The sequence below is a fragment of the Bufo gargarizans genome, chromosome 4, assembly GCF_014858855.1.
Source record: "Bufo gargarizans isolate SCDJY-AF-19 chromosome 4, ASM1485885v1, whole genome shotgun sequence".
In the NCBI taxonomy this organism is placed as follows: Eukaryota; Metazoa; Chordata; class Amphibia; order Anura; family Bufonidae; genus Bufo; species Bufo gargarizans.
This window is the reverse complement of record NC_058083.1, coordinates 31,140,172-31,162,463: the sequence shown is the minus strand read 5'-3', so window position 1 is coordinate 31,162,463 and position 22,292 is coordinate 31,140,172. Positions and strand designations below refer to the sequence as shown.

Genomic DNA, 22,292 nt, shown 5'->3' with positions numbered 1-22,292 from the left:
GTTTTTCAGGCATGTGTAAATGCCAAATTTTTCTGGCCTCTGGTGATGTAGTGTGGCTGCAAAATCAAAACCCCAAAAAAAGGCACATACAAGTGTCAATTCCCCTTTCGTGATCGTTACCTTGTTGTGGTGAAGGGGCTTGCGTATCAGAATGAAGCGATCATCACCTCTATGAGTGTGTTGGCAATGTTGCCACACCCCAGATGATAAGGCCGTTGCTTCATTATTTTTTTTTTTTTTTTTTTTTTTTTTTTTTTTAGTTTCAAAAGCTTTATTGAATAAGTAAGATCTGTTACATATAAATCTGGTCTTTAGGAAAGAAGGAGCAAGCTCCCAATGTACATACATTGTCTGGGTAACAGTAGCAGGTATAGAACAGTCAAAACATAACAACACTAAAGGATGTACGTTAACAGTGTAAATGTTGAATAACCTTTAAGTATTTCTTATCCGTATTCCTAGAGTAAAAGGACATAAATCAAAGATATTGTCTGAGGCGAGTGGGGCAAGATGCGCAAGTCTAATGGAAGCCTCTGAAAGATCTCCATTTTTCCCAAATGGTTGAAAATTTGTGATGGGACCTATTTTCCCAAGCTGCTAACTCTTCGAATCTGTATATAGAGTCGACTTTATTGGACCAATGTTCTAGGGAAGGGAGATCCTTTTCCAGCCAATGTGTCGGGATCAGGAGTCGGGCAGAAATAAGCAGGATTCTAAGGAGGGGGGAGGGTTTTGTCTCGTGATCCAGAGGTAGACCTAATAGGGCCAACAAAGGTGATGGGGTTAAATTAGAGTTGCAGATCTCATTACTTTTTTTGAAGATCTTACCCCACCAGTCGGAAATCAGGGGGCAGGTCCACCAAATGTGGAACATGGTTCCATGATCCTGCTCGCATCTCCAACAGACATCGGAGCTACCGTCTCCGTATCGACACGTAATGTCTGGTGTTTTGTACCACCTAGTTAACACTTTATATCCATTCTCTTGGATTCTAGTACATCTTGAAGAAGTATGTGGTATCATGAATAAGGCGGATAGCTCCTCAGACGAGAAGTGTATATTTAAGTCTCTTTCCCATAAGTTTATAAAAGAGGGTTTAGGGGGTAGAATAGTTGTACTGAGGTACTTATAAAGTGAGGATATAGGTTTCTTCGGGGGGGAAGGGTTTTGGATGAGGCTTTCGAACCATGTAAGAGGTCTGAGAAGAGAGGACATGGGGATGTGTTTGATTATATATGTCATCAAGAAAGAAAGCATATGGGGGTGAGAATCAATCCCGGGTATAGATGAGACAAGGACCTCTCTGTCTATGACACCTCCCTTGCTTCCTTGTAATAAGGAGAGGATGGGAATTTCTGACGCGCGTATGGCTTTGGGGACACTTTGTCTAAGTTCTAAGGGAGCTAAGCCGACTACGTCTCTGATCTGTACAAGAGGGGAGGGATACGGGAAACCCCATTTCGAGTTTTGAAACCACCTCCAAGCCTCGACAGTAGCTGATGACAAGAGATTGTGTTTAAAGGTTGAGAGTATATTGTTGTGGGGATCTACTAAGAGGACCCTAAGGGTTGTGAGGTAAGGGGGGGTTTCCATACCAATCCATGATTTGTGATCGGGTTTTCTGAACCAATCCAAGGCTCTGGACAGGAGTATGGCTTTGTTATATAGTAGGGGGTTCGGAAGACCAATACCCCCCTGAATTCTAGGCCTTTGTAGGGTGTTAATGTTAATTCTTGCTTTCTTACCGTTCCATACAAAGGAGCGAATATATTTTCCCAGGGATTGGAAAAAGGAGACGGGAATAGGTATGGGAAGGACCTGGAGGAGGTAGTTCAATCTGGGCAGGATGAGAGACAAGACCATATTTTTACGTCCAAACCAGGAAAGTAAGGGGGGGTTTAGGGCTTCTATTTGGCATTTAATCGAATTCAATAGAGGGACATAGTTTAGATTATATAACGTGGTTGTGTCAGAGTGGATCTTGACTCCGAGGTATGTTATAAAGGGAGAGTCCCAGTTAAAGGGGGAAGAGAGGATTAAATTGGATCTGAGTTTATGGTTGAGCCCCATACTGAGGATATGTGATTTTTTCATGTTTATTTTAAAGTTGGAGAGGTAACTGAATTTTTCCAGAATGGGGTATATGAGCTGGAGAGAGGTTTCAGGGTTGGAGGATATTATCAGGAGGATCATCGGCGAAAGCAGCAATTTTATGTTCCTGTTCGCCTAGCTTGAGACCTTTGATAGCCTCCTCTGAGCGTATGAGGATGAGAAGAGGTTCTAAAATCATGACAAATAACAGGGGAGAAAGGGGGCATCCCTGCCTAGTCCCATTTTTTATGGGAAAGGGAAGGGAGATGGTGTCGTTGATCAGCACCGACGCCGATGCACTGCTGTACATGGCTTGAACCGATCGTATAAAGGCGCCAGGAATACCAAATTGTTCCAAGGTGCTGTACATGAAATTCCAATTAACCCGATCGAATGCTTTTTCAGCGTCGGTGCTAATCAAGACCAGGGGGAGATGGAATTTTGATGCATGAAGTAAGGCGTTTAATACCCTAGCCGTGTTGTCTTTACCCTCCCTACCCTTAATGAAGCCCGTTTGGTCTCTATGAATAAGTTGGGGCAGTATAGGGGCTAAGCGGTTAGCTAAGAGTTTAGCTAGCAGTTTTAGGTCCAAATTTAATAGGGAGATGGGCCGGTAATTGCCACAATCGGTGGGGTCCTTCCCCTCTTTAGGGATAATGGTGATGTTGGCTCTGGTCATGTCTTGGGATAGAGGGTCTCCTCGTAGAGATTGATTGCAAACTTTAAGTAGGTATGGCAGGAGGATGGAGCTAAATGAGCGGAAGTACAGAGCAGGGAACCCGTCTGGGCCGGGAGCTTTCCCTTTCGGGAGCTGTTTGATCGCTAAGAGGAGTTCTTCGTTGGAGAAAGGGGAACTAAGGGAATTAATCTGAGTTTCTGGGATTTGTGGAATTTTTATGGAGCGGAGGAAGAGTTTTATTGAGTCTAGATGTGCGACATTCGGGTCATTGTTTCCCTGGGGGGGGAGATTATAAAGGGAGTGGTAAAATTCTGAGAATCTCCTGGCTATATTATGTGTGTCACTGAGCATGTTTCCCTCATTATTACGTATTTTGCATATAAAGTTTTGGGTCTTCCTTTTTTTAATACGAGACATCATGAACTTAGTCACTTTGTCTCCATGGGCAAAGTATTTATATTGAGCATTGAGGAAGTATTTGGCGGACTGGGTGTTGAGAAGATTTTTTAAGTCAGCTCTGAGGAGTGTTAATCTTGCCAAATGGGTGTCCAGCATGGATCTTTTATGAAGTGCTTCAATATCCCTGATATTCTTTAGGAGAGATTCAATACGGGCAAGCCTATTTTTTTTTATGTAGGAGCCTAAGCTGATAAGTTGGCCGCGGATATAGGCTTTGTGTGTGTCCCATAAGGTATAAGGGTGAATACCTGGGGTATCATTGGAGGAAAAAAAGTCCTTTAGCCATTTAAGGACTTTTTCCTTATTGTCAGGGGATTGAATTAGTTGTTCGTTGAGCTTCCATCTAAATGTTCTGGGAGGTCTGTCTGGAGTGAATATATTGATCCAGATGGGTGCATGGTCAGAGAGATTAATGGAGCCAATTTGGGCCTTAGAGCAAAGTTGAATATGTTGGGAAGAGACTAATAAATAATCCAGGCGTTGGTATGATCTATGGGGGTAGGAGTAGAATGTATAGTCTTTAACATCAGGGTTCAGGGTTCTCCAGATGTCAACCAGGCGGCGGTCGTGGAAAGATTTCCTTAATTTGCTAAGGGCCCTATTAGAGACCGAAGATTTTTTGGAGGAAGAGTCTATAGGGGGGACTAATGTAAGGTTAAAGTCACCTCCCATAACGGTTACACCTTCACAGAAGTGGTCCAAAGTCTGGAGAACATTATGGAACCAAGCAACCTGGTTGACATTTGGGGCATATACATTAACAAACGTATAGGTCTCATTAGCAATATCACCTTTTAGAAAGATGAACCTCCCCTCTGGGTCCTGGATGTGATCCCTGTAGGCGAAAGGAGTGGTTTTGCTAAAGCCCACGCTAACTCCTCTAGAAGCGGAGGAATCTGCGCCGCAATGGTACCAGGTAGGGAAGCAAGAGTGGGAGAGGTTCGGGTAGTGATTGAATTTAAAATGTGTCTCCTGGAGGAGCACAACAGAACATCCCATTTTCTTTAATGTAGAGAAAATTTGATAACGTTTGGAAGGGGCGTTAAAACCTTTCACGTTGTAAGATGTAATTTGTAGGTTCGCCATGTTACCTTATAGAAAGAGGGAGGGCAGTCACGTCGCTTTTCACCACCAGGGACTCACACCCAAGACCCATCTGGAAGTACAGATAAGCACATAGCATCTTTCCCAACTGCAGGAAATTAAAGAGTCCGCAAAGCGGCATACATCCTAGAACATAAGAAAAAACATCAAAACTAGAAACAAACAGTACTAGCGTGACTAGTAAAAAAGAAGGCATGTAGATGCCTGTGTTATGTTGGGGGGAAATAAGGAAAGAACATGTTGGAGAGATCACCAGGGTGTTAAAAATCTGGCTAATATAATGGGCCTCTGAAGGACCTGGTTAGTTGTCCATAGGTAGTCTTCTGGACGTAATTTTTCTGGAGTTTCTGGGGCTTTTCTGGCGTTTTGGGGTGCGTTGACGTTCCCAGATACCTGGGTGTGGTAATTCAGGAAGGTTGGATAAGTCCTGGATAGGGTCCCAATTTTCTATCTGAAGGGGCTCAATCTGTAGATGGTCGAAGACTTGATCCAGGTCAGCATAGTTGGAAATAGAGAGTCTGCGACCTTCATACGTGAATGATAGGCCAAATGGGAAGGACCACCTGTAAGGGATCTTGTGTTCCCTAAGCCAGCCTGTGAGAGGTTTAAGGGACCTTCTTTTGTCTAGGGTGGATTGTGCTAGATCTTGAAAGATTTGTATGTCTTGGCCATCCCAGGATACTTTGCCAGACTGTCGTGCTTTAAGGATGATTGCTTCTTTAACAGGAAAGCTGAGAAATTTACAGATAATGTCCCTTGGTGGGGCTGAGGGAGCTGGTTTGGGCCTTAGTGCACGGTGTGCTCTCTCTAAAATGACCTCATGGGCGGACTCAGGGCCCAGAAGGGACATGCAAATTTGCACCACTGTATTGGCGATATCTCCTGTGTCTACGGTTTCAGGGATGCCACGGAATCGTAGGTTGTTGCGCCTACCTCTGTTTTCTTGGTCTTCCAGGGAGTTGCAGAGACCGTTCATCCTCTGTTGAATGGCTTGGAAGCGCTGCGCCACTTCAGATTGGTGATGGATAATGGCTTCCTGAGTGATTTCCAAGGTCTCCACTCGTCCTCCCACCTGCGATATATCTTGTTTAATCGCGGCTAAGTCGGAGCTTAGTGGCTCCAGGGCGGATGCTAGGGAAGAGGATAGCAATTCTTTCAAGAAGGAGCGTGAGATTGGAAGGTCATCCGTGTCATCTTCACCTCCGGTGGCTTGATCCTGCGGCTCGTTTTGTTTTGAGCGCGGGGCGCGGGTAGGGGTCTGCGCCATCTTGGGATCTTTAGAGACGTGGAGAATAGCAGTTTTTTTTATAAACTTATCCATCTCACCGGAGGTAGGATTTTTTCTGTCAAGCGTAGCTTGATCTCCAGGTCTGGGGCCTCCAATTTTCACCATGATCTGAGCGCCAGTTTGTGCTAACGGAGCTACGGTGGTGATCTCATTAACGGAGCTATAGCTTCAAGTGTTCATGATGTTCAGGCGATAAAATCGCCCTTCTTTTAGTGCTTTTGTAAAATAGGTTACTGTCTCTTTAAATCTGCTGATTGAAACTGGGGTGGTTCCTTGTGTGCAGATTATGACAGAAGTGTACAGGTGAGTAGCAAGGAGGAGGAAGCGACTGTAAATTTTCGAATTAAATTTTCAGTAGTTTTCTGTGATCCGATTTATTTTTTATTTTTTTCTCTACGAAAATTCGCAACTTCCGATTTTTTTATTCTGCGAAAATTCGCAACATCCGATTTTTTTATTCTGCGAAAATTCGCAACATCCGTTTTTTTTTTTTTTTTTTTTTTTTTTACGAAAAATCGCAACGGACACAGGAGAGAGACAGCGGGACTATAGCATGGATAGGTGCTTAGGACTCACCCGCTCTTGTGATCTCGATCCGAGTTCTCAGTGAGTACTTTGCCACCAGACTTTGTAATCGGAATCTGTTCCACTAGATGAGCAGTGGACTGGATCGGTCCTGTTGTTATTAATATGCTCGGATGCTTCTTTTATTCTGACCTCTCGCCTTCGTGTGCTGTAGTATAAGACAGTTCAGGTTGGTTGCTAATGCTCCTGAGCAGTGATGACACAAGGATCCGCCGGGGAACAGCTCCTAGGTTACAGCTGAGAGTCTAATTGAGCCCGGTGCTTTAAGCTGTTTAGTAGGCCGCAGCGTTTGGCCACCTCAAAACCCAATAAGGTTGGTATCTTCAGGTTCCGGCAAGTTTCCTGAGTCAGGATATAGTATTTTTAGGTTAGGCAATCTTGATTTAATAGAGTTATGCCAAGTTGTAATCAAGTTGTTTACAGAGCTCCTCCAAGCTGCTTCCACTCGGCTCTGCAGCTAGCTCCGCCCCCGCCGTTGCTTCATTATGATCAGACCAAAAGCGATCGGGGCGGCTGGATGTTTTTTCATAGAATTTTTATTTATTTTTTTAAGTTGTATGGGTTTTTAATACATAAAATAAAAAAATCATAATAAAGTCTCTTAATAGTTTATTGGAAATAATGCAGACAATTTAAAAAGTTTAAAAAATCCCCATCAATTCCAATACAAAGCAAGTACAGAGCTCAGAACTAAAATTTCCAGGATGTCGTAATGGTTCGTTAATTCGACAATGGTTAATCAATTTGACACACGTCCCCGGATAGGGGATGTAACAGAGATTAAACTGATAGGAATAGTACTAAATAAGACACCATTCATATACGGTGTCACAGCACATTGCTCCGTGCACGCGCAGTGCCCCAACTTGGGAGTAAGAGGACCGACCAAGCTGCTTTTTCCATCTCCCGGTTCCTAAAATCAATTCAGTTTGGTGTATCAGAGTTTGGTCTGTCACTGTGAAGGCAGTCGAAGGTACCCGGCCTAAATTATTTTTCACAAAAGGCAATCCCACCCTGATAGGGGACGTAACAGGGATTAAACTGATGAGAATAGTACTACAGAAAATAGCACTCATATCGGGTGTGAGAGTAAATTGCACGGCGCAGACGCAGTGACCGTGGCGTGGATTCAAACAAAGGGGAGGGAGACAGCGGTTTTTTAACCATCTTCCCGTTCGAAAAATCTATTTAATAAATGGACCCCAGATTGGGGACGTAACAGGGATTAAACTGATGAGAAGAGAGAACTACAGGAAATACCACTCATATCGGGTGGGACAGTAAATTGCACGGCACAGACGCAGTGACCGTGGATTCAAACAAAGGGGAGGGAGCCAGCGTTTTTTTAACCATCTCCCCATTCGAAAAATCAATTCAATTCTCCTTTCCGGGACCCTTGGTGTTGTACGTGGCTGGGTGGTGGAAGAAACCTTCAATGACATCAACGGGACATGGCTAGCTTGGTATCCAACCTTGTGCAAATGGGAAGTTTGCGTTTGGGCAAATGGACTGTTTGCGGTGCATTAAAAGAGGAGTTTGGTCTGTCAATGTCTGTGAAGCGGGCGTAACCCTTACACTACCTGATCGATACAACATCATACCTGATCGTATGTACACACTGGATGTTTTAAACCATGTTGTTCAAAAAAAATTGGGATTGTTAGGTGATTTATGCCCTTTATGGATTAAAACCCGACTCTGCGTCAACTATGTAATTTTCCATGGGAGTTTTGCCATGGATCCCCCTCCGGCATGCCACAGTCCAGGTGTTAGTCCCCTTGAAACAACTTTTCCATCACTATTGTGGCCAGAAAGAGTCCCTGTGGGTTTTAAAGTTCGCCTGCCTATAGAAGTCAATGGCGGTTCGCCCGGTTCGCACGTTCGCGAACATTTTGCAGAAATTTGCGTTCGCCGTTCGCGAACGGAAAATTTTATGTTCGCGACATCTCTATTCCTGGCATACTTGCTTGTCTTCCGGAGGGAGGGTGAAAGGGGAGTTACAGTTAACGGCGTGGTTTTTGGTAACAGGTGTTACCATTGTTGTTAAACCGTTGCTTGGGTTGGTGCTTCCCCTCGTCCTTCTCTGTGGTTCCTATCGCTGGTCGTGTTGCTGGCAGCATTCCTTTGGTGTACTGGCTGTGTGCTGGTTGGGAAATGCTTGCTAGCATCAGTTGGAGTTGGAACTGTGTCGGGGTTGGACGTGGTGTTCGGTATGGTCTCTCCTGACTGTTTGTTGGCTAGCTGCCAGGGGCCTAGTTTGTGGTCCTGCCATGCTAGAGGCAGCTTTGAGGGACGTGCTGACAGCGAATCTGCACCTTTTTTTCCCCCTTTATGTTTTGAGGGGGGGGGTGGTTTGAGGTGAGGGAGTGTCATGGCTTGGATGTAGTTTGTCATGACACTTCTGCTGCGCATGCTAGTTGACGGTGGCAATGTGTTGTTGTTGTTGCATGTGGGGGCACTTCCCCTTTAAGGCAGTCTTCCTTCCCATTCTGGTTATCACAGGGTTAAGAGGTGTGTAAGGTGGAGCTGGGTTTGGCCCCATGGCTTTTATTGTTATGAGTTGTGAGCCTGAGGTCAGATTGTCTTCAGTGTCTTGAGCTGGTGCTATTCTATCTGCCCAGTCCTTGAGGGCCACCTTATGGGACATCTATATCACCTGATGTCTTCTGATTTCACCCCTTTGTGTCAGTATCAGTTTCCTTACCTCACTTATTGTATGTTTGGTGTGGGTTTATGTTTGGGGTTGTTGTTATGTCTAGTTTGGTGTTTCAGGTCAGCATGATGCCAGACATATCCTTTGTATGTCCTAACCTCTGGAAGGGGGTCGTTGGAGTTCCCTGGAGGGGAACTACAAGCAGCGCAGCCTGGTGCTGCCATAGTTCATGATGCATGGTGGTCCAAGTTGTTTCTACTGGTTTCTGTGTTTGGTGTTCGTGCTGGGTCCTGCCTGGTGTGTGGGTTTAGGCCTATGCACATTACCAGGATCCTGTGCTAGCGGTGTGGACGGCTCGAGTACCTGTTGCAGCTGTGTCAGGTAGGTGTCCATGTTGGTCCAGTTGGCAGTGGTGTTTTCTGCCACTGGACACTAACCTGTCATGTCATCCACTGCTGGCTGCTTTCTTCCCCTTTGTTGGTAGGCCTGTTGGAGACTCCGGTTCCTCAGTGTCTTGGAGGAATCAGCTGTCTCCACCTTCTGATGCCATATCACAGAGACCATTAGGGTCAGTGGGGCCCAGGTTCGAGCATGAGCCCCCCTACCTTCAAAGGTGGCTCATACAGTCAGAAGGTCAGGGATAGGATTTAGGGATGCTTAGTTGGTTTCCAGCTCCCTTTTCCCTGTTTCCAGGCCTAGCTGCTACCTTATTTTCCCCATATTGTATGTTGGAACACTGTGACACTGCCGCCACCTCCAGACTCTATCATTGTGCCGCTCTGTGGTCTCATCATGCTGCTACCACATCCACACTCTGTCATTGTGCAGCTCTGTGATCTCCTGATGCTGACTCCACCTCTAGTCTCTGTAATTGTGTGGCTATGTGGTCTCCTCATGCTGCCGCCACCTCCACACTCTGTCATTGTGCCACTCTGTGGTTTCCTCATGCTGCTGTCACCTCCACACTCTGTCATTGTGCCACTCTGTGGTCTCCTCATGCTTCTGCCACATCCATACTCTGTCATTGTGCTGCTCTGTGGACTTCTGATGCTGGCGCCACCTCCAGACTCTGTAATTGTGCCACTCTGTGGTCTCCTCATGCTGCTGCCAAATCCACACTCTGTAATTATGCCGCTCTGCAGCCTCCTGATGCTGCCACCACTTCCAGACTCTGTCATTGTGCAGCTCTGTGGTCTCCTCATGTTGCTGCCACCTCCACACTCTTTAATTGTGCAACTCTGTGATCTCCTGATGCTGGCGCCACCTCTAGTCTCTGTAATTGTGTGGCTATGTGGTCTCCTCATGCTGCTGCCACCTCTACACTCTGTCATTGTGCTGCTCTGTGGACTCCTGATGCTGGCGCCACCTCCAGACTCTGTAATTGTGCCACTCTGTGGTCTCCTCATGCTGCTGCCATATCCACACTCTGTAATTATGCCGCTCTGTGGTGTCCTGATGCTGGCACCACCTCCAGACTCTGTAATTTTGCCGCTCGGTGGTCTCCTCATGATGCTGCCACATCCATACTCTGTCATTGTGCTGCTCTGTGGTCTCCTCATGCTGCTTCCACCTTTCCACTATGTCATAGGGCCACTAGTGGACTTCTCATGCTGTTTCCACCCTCCTCACTTTATAACTGGGCCACTATTTTGCCTTTCGGCCTGGCTGACATCATCTTTTTTTTTACATTTCTTCTGATGTGTTAGAAGGAACGAAAAATGAGAGGCACAACAGATCCTGTCTGTGTAGCAGCTTTAAGGCCTGTATGTTCCTATCATTATTATTTTGTGATTTGGTAGCCAAATGCAGGAGTGGGTACAAAACACAGAAGACATGCAAATATTCAATTCACGTGTCATTTATGTTTCACACTAGCGTTTTTTGCGGATCCATCATGGATCTGCAAAAATGCTTCCATTATAATAATACAACTGCATGCATCCGTCATGAACGGATCCAATTTTATTATGTCTTCTATAGCCATTACGGATCCGTCTTGAACACCCATGAAAGTCAATGGAGGACGGATCCATTTTCTATTTGCCAGATTGTGTCAGATAAAACGGATCCGTCCCCATTGACTTACATTGTGTGCCAGGACGGACGTTTGGCTCCGCTTCGTCAGGCGGATAGAAAAACGCTGCAGGCAGCGTTTTGGTGTCTGCCTCCAGCGCGGAATGGTGACTGAACGGAGGTAAACTGATACATTACGACCAGATCCTTTTCCATTCAGAATGCATTACGGCAAAAATAATCAGTTTTGGAACGCTTTTGAGAGCCTTGAACGGATCTCACAAACGGAAAGCCGAAACTCTAATGTGAAAGTGGCCTTACTGACCAAATGTTGACCAAATAAAGGCTGATGCGGAACAGACAGGATTGTTTATTTTTGTTGGTTATTGTTCTGACCGATCAGAGGAAGGGAAAAATAATCAGTGACGTCAACACAAACTTACTGCTGACACCCTCTCCACTCTGTCGGGGGCTCCACTTGTATAAGAGTTTAATAGGACAGGTTCTGTAGACATCTATGTGGAATCAGCTGACGACGGTGTAAAAGGAGTGCGCTTCTTCTTGGTGCTAACATGGACCTGTAAGGCTGAGTTCATACTTGAGTTATTTGGTCAGTTTTGGCCCTGTAACTGCCCAAATAAGGGAAGTGTGCAGTGATTCTAAGAGCGACACCTGTCATCTGCATGTCATACTGACTCACAGTATTATTTCACTACCACAGCAGACTCCCTATGCGTGTTACTGCAAGGCACAGTGTTCTACACCACTATACAGGCTCTCTGCAGCCAGGAAATGGCTGTTTATAACGTGATACGCCATGAATATAACAATTTTTTCTAATTTTTAAAAAAATCACTCATCTCTAGGTATAATAATCCAGAAACATAACCCAACGCGACTACCGTCACACACAAACATAGATAGTGTAGCTCTAAACCTTCCCGGACCCACTATTTCTACCTACTTGCACAGTCACACTAGGCAGTGACCCCACAACTGGATGACAGTCCCTATAATGTACTATGTGTGAGGGCGACACACAAACAGGCAAATGCAAAGAGTAGTCGTCCGGTAAAGGGTCAAATGCCAGCAAGATAATGAACTGCAAAAAACAAACACACTAAAGGTCAGAACCAGGAGATCAATATAATACCAAATCACCAGAAGCCAATAAACGTAGTCACTTTACCAATCCAGGTATTCAAAGTCAAAACAGCGTTCAAATACCACAAGGGAACATCAGGGGAAACCAGAGGACAAAATATTCACCAGCAACTGCACCTTCAGGCGTCGGCCTTTTATGCTGAGGAGAGAGCAGCTCACACGGACATCCCTGTACGTGGGGTGGAGCTGCCAGAAGCGTGGCCACCTCAATGACCTGGGAGTCTGACGTCAAAACAGGCTGCCCAGCAGCCCTGGTTCCCCAACCACTGGACGGCGCTGGCCATGACAGTAGCCGCTTTCTTCACTTCCTTCATGTAGCAATATTCCGAAGCAGGAGTCCACCTGCTTCACTGTAAAGCCGAACTACTAACACCACACATGTCATACAAAGTACATCTTTATTGTGTCTCATTAAAAAGACATATAACACATAAATATCAACAATAATAAAAAGTAAAAATGCAGAAGGAACTGAAAGAGTGATACCCCCCAATCTCTAGGTCCCATTGTATATCTCATTTATAAATCTGTCATAATTATAAGATGGCAAAAGTTCTTACATAGAGTAAAGATCACAACTTCTATCATGCATAGTGCCTCATTCATCCACATATATGATATAACAATCCATTCCCCAATATTCTGTCTTACCATGCCCCCCTAGTGAGTACACTGGGGCAACACACGACCAAATGGTCGTCACAGTTCACTCAATGGGGATATAATTTGTCTCCTTTTAGCAGAGCTTAATAGCATAGCATGAAGGAGGCACAGTGCATGGCTGATATGAAAATAAAAGAGCATACAGACCAAGAGCTTGAGCGGAGTGGACAAACCCCGACGTACGTTACGCCGCGCTTCCTCTGGTAGACACCCCCAGAGACTTGAAACCAAACTCCCACTTGATACATATTTAGGACCCAATAAGCAATCAGCAATCCACACATACAGCCTAACAAATAGAATCTGTCAGGCCAAACCCACAGCATCCAATCCAATGTCTGCTCAAATTACATATGAAAGACAAAAAATTTCAATTTCTGGGATTCACCAATCTCACTGGAAAATGACAAAAGACAAAATAACCAAACCTTATTGGGCTTTTTGGGGAGGTCAGGTCTCTTGAGCCAACCTTTGATGTAGCAAAAAATCACAGAAAAAATAATAAAATAAATTACATGAATGATGTCAGAGCTACATTCCTTGTAAGGATGTCAAATTGACACTCCCCCTAATGATGTCAGATTGACACTCCCCCTAATGATGTCATACTGACACTCCCCTTAATGATGTCAGATTGACACTCCCCCTAATGATGTCATACTGACACTCCCCTTAATGATGTAAAAAGCAACACTCTCCTTAATGATGTCAGAGTGACACTCCCCTTAATAATTTCAGAGCAACACTCCCCTAATGGTGTCAGTGCGACACTCCCCCTAATGGTGTCAGAGCGACACTCCCCTTAATGATGTCAGAGTGACACTCCCCTTAATAATTTCAGAGCAACACTCCCCTAATGGTGTCAGTGCGACACTCCCCCTAATGGTGTCAGAGCGACACTCCCCTTAATGATGTCAGAGTGACACTCCCCTTAATGATGTCAGATTGACACTCCCCCTAATGATGTCATACTGACACTCCCCTTAATGATGTAAAAAGCAACACTCTCCTTAATGATGTCAGAGTGACACTCCCCTTAATAATTTCAGAGCAACACTCCCCTAATGGTGTCAGTGCGACACTCCCCCTAATGGTGTCAAAGCAACACTCTCCTTAATGATGTCAGAGTGACACTCCCCTTAATAATTTCAGAGCAACACTCCCCTAATGGTGTCAGTGCGACACTCCCCCTAATGGTGTCAGAGCGACACTCCCCTTAATGATGTCAGAGTGACACTCCCCTTAATGATGTCAGAGTGACACTCCCCTTAATGATGTCAGAGTGACACTCCCCTTAATGATGTCAGAGTGACACTCCCCCTAATGGTGACAATGCGACACTCCCCCTAATGGTGTCAGAGCGACACTCCACTTAATGATGTCAGAGCGACACTCCCCTTAATTGTGTCAGAGCAACACTCCCTTTGATGGTGTCAGAGCGATCAGCTCTTTGAGATTGGTCTAAAAAAATATGGGTTGCACATATGGGACCCAAGTCATAAAAAATAGAGAACCAGAGGCCCAGGTGATCCGCCCATCCAGTGAGGTCATACAGCGATGAGACTGGTTCCCTGGCCCTGGGGGGGGGGGGGGGGGGGGGGCTGTTATTGGCTGGGAAAACAGATAGCTGGTGCAGGATTGCAAAAAAATGTGGCAGGTCCTTGAGCTTCCCCTTAGCACAACCCAAACTCCCCTGATGAAGCCAGTACGCTGGTGAAACATGTACCTTTTTTAAGGCAGGGAACCGCCTGTGTGCGTGAGGGCGACTCTAGTGTGCCCTCTGCCCCTTCTCTTTGCCCAGCTTAGGGGTGTAAGAACAGAGAAAGGGGAGACCCCAGCAGTGGAAGAAGTCTCTCTTCACACATAGGCTCTGATAGGCGTGTGTATGTGTGATCTAAATGTTCCTTCTTTCCCTCTCTCCTTCCCCTGTTTAGGGGTATAAGAAAGGAGTAAGGGGAGTTTTTAGGAGTGGAAGAGGTCACTCTCCACACCTATGTATAACTGCTGACAAAAGCGAGCAATCATAAAATCGAATGCTCCTCTGATTCTTTGGAAAAATCGAATAAGTATACCGCAGCCGGACCACACTGACAATGCTCCTCTGCTTCTTTGGAAGACTCTAATAAGTATCCCGCAGCCAGACCACACTGACAATGCTCCTCTGCTTCTTTGGAAGACTCTAATAAGTATCCTGCAGCCTGACCACACTGACAATGCTCCTCTGCTTCTTTGGAAGACTCTAATAAGTATCCTGCAGCCTGACCACACTGACAATGCTCCTCTGCGTCTTTGGAAGACTCTAATAAGTATCCCGCAGCCAGACCACACTGACAATGCTCCTCTGCTTCTTTGGAAGACTCTAATAATTATCCCGCAGCCAGACCACACTGACAATGCTCCTCTGCTTCTTTGGAAGACTCTAATAAGTATCCTGCAGCCTGACCACACTGACAATTCTCCTCTGCTTCTTTGGAAGACTCTAATAAGTATCCTGCAGCCAGACCACACTGACAATGCTCCTCTGCTTCTTTGGAAGACTCTAATAAGTATCCTGCAGCCTGACCACACTGACAATTCTCCTCTGCTTCTTTGGAAGACTCTAATAAGTATCCTGCAGCCAGACCACACTGACAATGCTCCTCTGCTTCTTTGGAAGACTCTAATAAGTATCCCGCAGCCAGACCACACTGACAATGCTCCTCTGCTTCTTTGGAAGACTCTAATAAGTATCCTGCAGCCAGACCACACTGACAATGCTCCTCTGCTTCTTTGGAAGACTCTAATAAGTATCCTGCAGCCTGACCACACTGACAATTCTCCTCTGCTTCTTTGGAAGACTCTAATAAGTATCCTGCAGCCAGACCACACTGACAATGCTCCTCTGCTTCTTTGGAAGACTCTAATAAGTATCCTGCAGCCAGACCACACTGACAATGCTCCTCTGCTTCTTTGGAAGACTCTAATAAGTATCCCGCAGCCAGACCACACTGACAATGCTCCTCTGCTTCTTTGGAAGACTCTAATAAGTATCCCGCAGCCAGACCACACTGACAATGCTCCTCTGCGTCTTTGGAAGACTCTAATAAGTATCCCGCAGCCAGACCACACTGACAATGCTCCTCTGCTTCTTTGGAAGACTCTAATAATTATCCCGCAGCCAGACCACACTGACAATGCTCCTCTGCTTCTTTGGAAGACTCTAATAAGTATCCTGCAGCCTGACCACACTGACAATTCTCCTCTGCTTCTTTGGAAGACTCTAATAAGTATCCTGCAGCCAGACCACACTGACAATGCTCCTCTGCTTCTTTGGAAGACTCTAATAAGTATCCTGCAGCCTGACCACACTGACAATTCTCCTCTGCTTCTTTGGAAGACTCTAATAAGTATCCTGCAGCCAGACCACACTGACAATGCTCCTCTGCTTCTTTGGAAGACTCTAATAAGTATCCCGCAGCCGGACCACACTGACAATGCTCCTCTGCTTCTTTGGAAGACTCTAATAAGTATCCCGCAGCCAGACCAAACTGACAATGCTCCTCTGCTTCTTTGGAAGACTCTAATAATTATCCCGCAGCCAGACCACACTGACAATGCTCCTCTGCTTCTTTGGAAGACTCTAATAATTATCCTGCAGCCTGACCACACTGACAATTCTCCTCTGCTTCTTTGGAAGACTCTAATAATTATCCTGCAGCCTGACCACACTGACAATTCTCCTCTGCTTCTTTGGAAGACTCTAATAAGTATCCTGCAGCCTGACCACACTGACAATTCTCCTCTGCTTCTTTGGAAGACTCTAATAAGTATCCTGCAGCCAGACCACACTGACAATGCTCCTCTGCTTCTTTGGAAGACTCTAATAAGTATCCTGCAGCCAGACCACACTGACAATGCTCCTCTGCTTCTTTGGAAGACTCTAATAAGTATCCCGCAGCCAGACCAAACTGACAATGCTCCTCTGCTTCTTTGGAAGACTCTAATAATTATCCCGCAGCCAGACCACACTGACAATGCTCCTCTGCTTCTTTGGAAGACTCTAATAATTATCCTGCAGCCTGACCACACTGACAATTCTCCTCTGCTTCTTTGGAAGACTCTAATAATTATCCTGCAGCCTGACCACACTGACAATTCTCCTCTGCTTCTTTGGAAGACTCTAATAATTATCCCGCAGCCAGACCACACTGACAATGCTCCTCTGCTTCTTTGGAAGACTCTAATAATTATCCTGCAGCCAGACCACACTGACAATGCTCCTCTGCTTCTTTGGAAGACTCTAATAAGTATCCCGCAGCCAGACCACACCGACAATGCTCCTCTGCTTCTTTGGAAGACTCTAATAAGTATCCCGCAGCCAGACCAAACTGACAATGCTCCTCTGCTTCTTTGGAAGACTCTAATAAGTATCCCGCAGCCAGACCACACTGACAATGCTCCTCTGCTTCTTTGGAAGACTCTAATAAGTATCCCGCAGCCAGACCACACCGACAATGCTCCTCTGCTTCTTTGGAAGACTCTAATAAGTATCCCGCAGCCAGACCAAACTGACAATGCTCCTCTGCTTCTTTGGAAGACTCTAATAATTATCCCGCAGCCAAACCACACTGACAATGCTCCTCTGCTTCTTTGGAAGACTCTAATAAGTATCCCGCAGCCAGACCACACTGAAAATGCTCCTCTGCGTCTTTGGAAGACTCTAATAAGTATCCCGCAGCCAGACCACACTGACAATGCTCCTCTGCTTCTTTGGAAGACTCTAATAAGTATCCCGCAGCCAGACCACACTGACAATGCTCCTCTGCTTCTTTGGAAGACTCTAATAATTATCCCGCAGCCAGACCACACTGACAATGCTCCTCTGCTTCTTTGGAAGACTCTAATAAGTATCCCGCAGCCAGACCACACTGACAATGCTCCTCTGCTTCTTTGGAAGACTCTAATAAGTATCCTGCAGCCAGACCACACTGACAATGCTCCTCTGCTTCTTTGGAAGACTCTAATAAGTATCCCGCAGACAGACCACACTGACAATGCACCTCTGCTTCTTTGGAAGACTCTAATAATTATCCCGCAGCCAGACCACACTGACAATGCTCCTCTGCTTCTTTGGAAGACTCTAATAAGTATCCTGCAGCCAGACCACACTGACAATGCTCCTCTGCTTCTTTGGAAGACTCTAATAAGTATCCTGCAGCCATACCACACTGACAATGCTCCTCTGCTTCTTTGGAAGAATCTAATAATTATCCCGCAGCCAGACCACACTGACAATTCTCCTCTGCTTCTTTGGAAGACTCTAATAAGTATCCTGCAGCCTGACCACACTGACAATGCTCTTCTGCTTCTTTGTAAGACTCTAATAATTATCCCGCAGCCAAACCACACTGACAATGCTCCTCTGCTTCTTTGGAAGACTCTAATAAGTATCCCGCAGCCAGACCACACTGACAATGCTCCTCTGCTTCTTTGGAAGACTCTAATAATTATCCCGCAGCCAGACCACACTGACAATGCTCCTCTGCTTCTTTGGAAGACTCTAATAAGTATCCTGCAGACCACACTGACAATGCTCCTTGTGATTAAGTGTGAAATAGAGTAAAGTTAGTAGAAATGTATTATGTCATTTATTTATTTTTCTGTGATTTTCGCTTACTCTGTACTAAATACTTGAAGCGGTGGCACCTTCTGGTGTGAATGCACTTCTATCCCCTTTTTTTTTTTTTTTTTTTTTTTTTTTTTTATTTATTCAATTTCCCCCCCCCCCCCTTACAATACAAAGTTAGAAACAACCGTAAATTTTGACAATGCCGGGTCTGAGTGCATCAAAGCAAGTTCTGCCAACATAACACGTATAATGCATTGTATATCACATTAAACGAACAATAGAATACAAATGCTATACATAATCCGTCTATAAAGAAACTGACAAACTTCCTATTCTGTTCCACATTGCGTTCATTGCATTGAGCTCAGATCCCCCACCGTCTATCCAAACGATATCCCCCATTCCGCCCCCCCCCCCCACCCGTGATGGTCATCCCGGTGCAAGTCGCCCCCGGCAGCTCCCTTCACTCTCTCTCCCCCACCCTCTCAGCCACCCCCCTGAACGGTGGCAACTCTCATTCGGCACCCATCTCATATTCCTCATATCTCTCCATCTTCACCAGGAAGTTTTTCCATTCCCTAATACTAGGTGCGTTCCTTGCTCCCCACACTCTTGCAATGATCACTTTTGCCGCCATAAGACCTCTTGTCCATATTCTCCTTTGCTCTTTTTCCCTAATCGAGGGTGGAAAACACCCTAGAATGGCCACTTCTGGTTCGAATGGAAGAGATAGTAGAAACTTTACGCTTAAGAAACCAAAAACATCTCGACAATAAAATTGCATACTTGAATAGGTCCATAACATATGAATATAGTCAGCGTGCTCTTCTCTACATCTCCAACATTTTGGGTCCCATTCTTTATAAATCTTACTCAACAATATAGGAGTCAGGTATATTCTATGAATGATATTAAAATAAATAATCCTAACGTTACTGGATATCGTAGTTTTTTTAAAAGTTTTTATATATATTGCCCCATTCAATTGTATTGGATCCTATATCCTTTGCCCATTTTTTTTTTCACTATTGAACTCCCATTCCCTTTCTTATTATCCTATAAACCTGAGAGATAGTCACCCTTGTATTAGTGTTTTTATGACAAAAATCTGTAAATTTGTGTTTTATTGTTGTGAAATACTCCCTATTTTGTGCAGCAGCAAGTGCATGTTTTAATTGGTGATACCGATATTGACAAATTAAATCTATATTAGTTCCAAGACATAATTCTGTTAATGTTTTTATTGTCCCATTCTTCACTAATTGTGATACATATATAATACCGTGTTTAACCCAATATTTATAATCCGTGATTGATTGAAATTCTACAAGGTTGCTATTGCACCACAACGGCGAAAAATTGAAAGTATTCGAAATACCCAAGATTTTTTTTTATCTTCCCCCAAGACAGATCCACCATTTGACATTTTGGGCATTTTTTACCTTTATTTTTAATAAATCCTGTCTCCAATATGCTGAATATTCCATAGTTTGGGCCATTGAAACCCTGTTCCAAAAATTATTTTATATTATTTCCCCCTGACTTTATCCACTGTACTTGGGAAGCCAAATAATATCCCTGGAAGAACAGACCTCCATCTTCTTACGCTAACCAGAGATATTTTTGCTTAAGTTTTACCCTTTTTCTTCAGAAGATTAAGTTGTTCAGCAGTCGTTCCAGATGGTTAAAGAAGTGGTCCTCTATCCAAACTGGACAGGCCGCTAAAATGTACAAAATCTGGGGAAGCAAAACCATTTTTATCAATGCAATTCTATCCGCCTGTCCCATAGCTAATTTCTGCCAAACGCTGATTTTGCTTTTACATCTGATCAATAGAGGGGTGACATTCAGTCTCACATAATCCAAGATTTTTGTGCTTAACTTAATACCCAAATATTCCATAAATTCAGTTTTTCTCAATACCCTGATTCCCAGAGTGTTTGGTGTGTTTTCCTGATTTAAGCGGTAACAATACAGATTTTTCCCAGTTAACTTTATATATGGAGATATCACTAAATTTATGTATTAACTCTATAAGATAAGGCAACTGCAATGTTGGGTACTCAAGGAAAATCAGACTATCATCTGCATACATACTTATCTTATCAAAGGCCCCATTCATGCCAAAACCAGAGATCCCCTCATCCGATCTAATTTTAGCTGCCAGTGCTTCAATAAATAGTGCACACAGTAAAGGAGAAAGGGGAAATCCCTGCCTTGTTCCTCTACCTAACTCCATTAGCTCTGACCATACTCCGTTGATGTTAAATTTGGCATTAGGATGGTTATATAAAATCTAGACCCATTTGATAAAATATTCACCCATATTCAACCTATGCATTACTTTCCAGAGATAGTCCCTAGTCCCACTCCACCCTGTCAGATGCCTTCTCAGCATCTAAAGACAGGATGGAGCGGGAGCACCCTCCCTCTCGATCGACCTAGATATTTAAAAAAGCCCAATGTATGCTAGATTGCACCAATCTCTTAGGTATAAATCCAGTCTGGTCTGGGTGAATTAACCTATCGATAACTCCCTTAGGTCTATTAGCCAGTATTTTTGCACATATTTTGTCATCTGTATTTAAGAGAGAGATTGGGCGATACGCACCGATCACTCTCTCATCCTTACCCTTTTTTAGGATAAATGTGATTACTGCTTCAGATAAAGATGGTGGCAAGTGACCCGTCTGATGGGTATTATTTAGAACTTGCAATAGCATTGGGAATATTATATTCCCATATTGCCGGTATGTTTGAAACGGAAGCCTGTCCGTCCCTGGGGAAGAGTTTCCTTGAATGGTTGCAACAGCCTTGAATATTTCCCATAATTGTATAGGTTGATTTAATATTTTGCACTCCTGATCTGTGAATGCACTTCTATATTATCATGGGAGTTGCATTTTTGTGCACTTTCTCTCAGCCTATCCCACAGGCGACCTTGATTAGGTGTGCACCCATTCTAGATGACCCTGAGATGGAGAAGTAATGAGGATACCAATTGTTCTTCAACCTTCTCATGGACCCTGAACTTTCAAGAAGATCCTGTCTTGGTCTAGGGTCAACTCCACTATGGCTCATTATGCCAGTTTATACTCACTGGACAAGTAATTGCACCAAGTGTGACACAGTAATGGGAGTTGTATGGGGAGGCAGGTATTTTCCTCCCAGTGTGTGCTGCTGGACTGATTAGTGGCCATGTTGGGTCAAACACATGACTAAACTCATGTGACGGTCTGGGTTTTGAGAACACCTAGCTGCCTTTAAAAGACAGCTGGGTTCAGCAGAAAGGATCTCTGTATTGGGTGTAAGCTATCACTAAAACCAAAAGGTGACTTTTTGTGTTGGATGTGACTATTTGTTTATGAACTTGCCAAGAGTCTGAATAAACACTGAACTGTTGTCATGGACGGTGTACAGGAAACAAGACAACACAAAATAAATATACGACTCACTGGATCCAAAACTAAGGAACAAAAGGGAGACCCCTGCATCAGACCTGGCTCTCTCCCTTACTGCTCAGCCTATGCGATAATCCCAATGGTAGATGATCGCATATCCTCGCACCTCGACTGTATAACACCTGAACGCCCTATAATAGTGAGGGGACACGACCACCGGCTCCCTACACTAGATACGGAGGGAGTCAGGGTCACCTGGGATCCAGCAAACAGAAAAACACAAAAGAATGCACAACACTTATCTTGTAGAAGACTGGAAAGTAGGATCAGCATGCACACACACTCCAGGAAGAAATATAAACCGCACAGTGATGCACTATGGGGAGGAATTTAAAGGGATGCAATCAGTACAACTACATGACAGCTGAGAGAGGCTAACGAGATGAGGAACTGAAAGCAAAACAAAGGAAGCTCAAGGAGGAGGTTCTGAAAGGCATCTGTCAGAGCTTCTCAGATGTCTGGTGGTGACAGTACCCCTCCTTCTACGAGTGGACTCCGGACACTCAGAGTCCACCTTCTCAGG

At 44.7% G+C, this 22,292-nt stretch overlaps 1 protein-coding gene across 1 annotated transcript in view; it reads right to left on the bottom strand.

Annotated features, from left to right (window-relative positions):
- The window catches only part of LOC122935155, a 181,968-nt gene that overhangs the window by 130,890 nt on the left and 28,786 nt on the right, over positions 1-22,292 (bottom strand). The window contains exons 5-6 of the mRNA XM_044290919.1: positions 4,728-5,788; positions 4,322-4,460 (exon numbers count right to left, since the gene is read on the bottom strand). Coding sequence (XP_044146854.1) covers positions 4,322-4,460; positions 4,728-5,788 — 1,200 coding nt within the window. The remainder of the gene's footprint in view (positions 1-4,321; positions 4,461-4,727; positions 5,789-22,292) is intronic.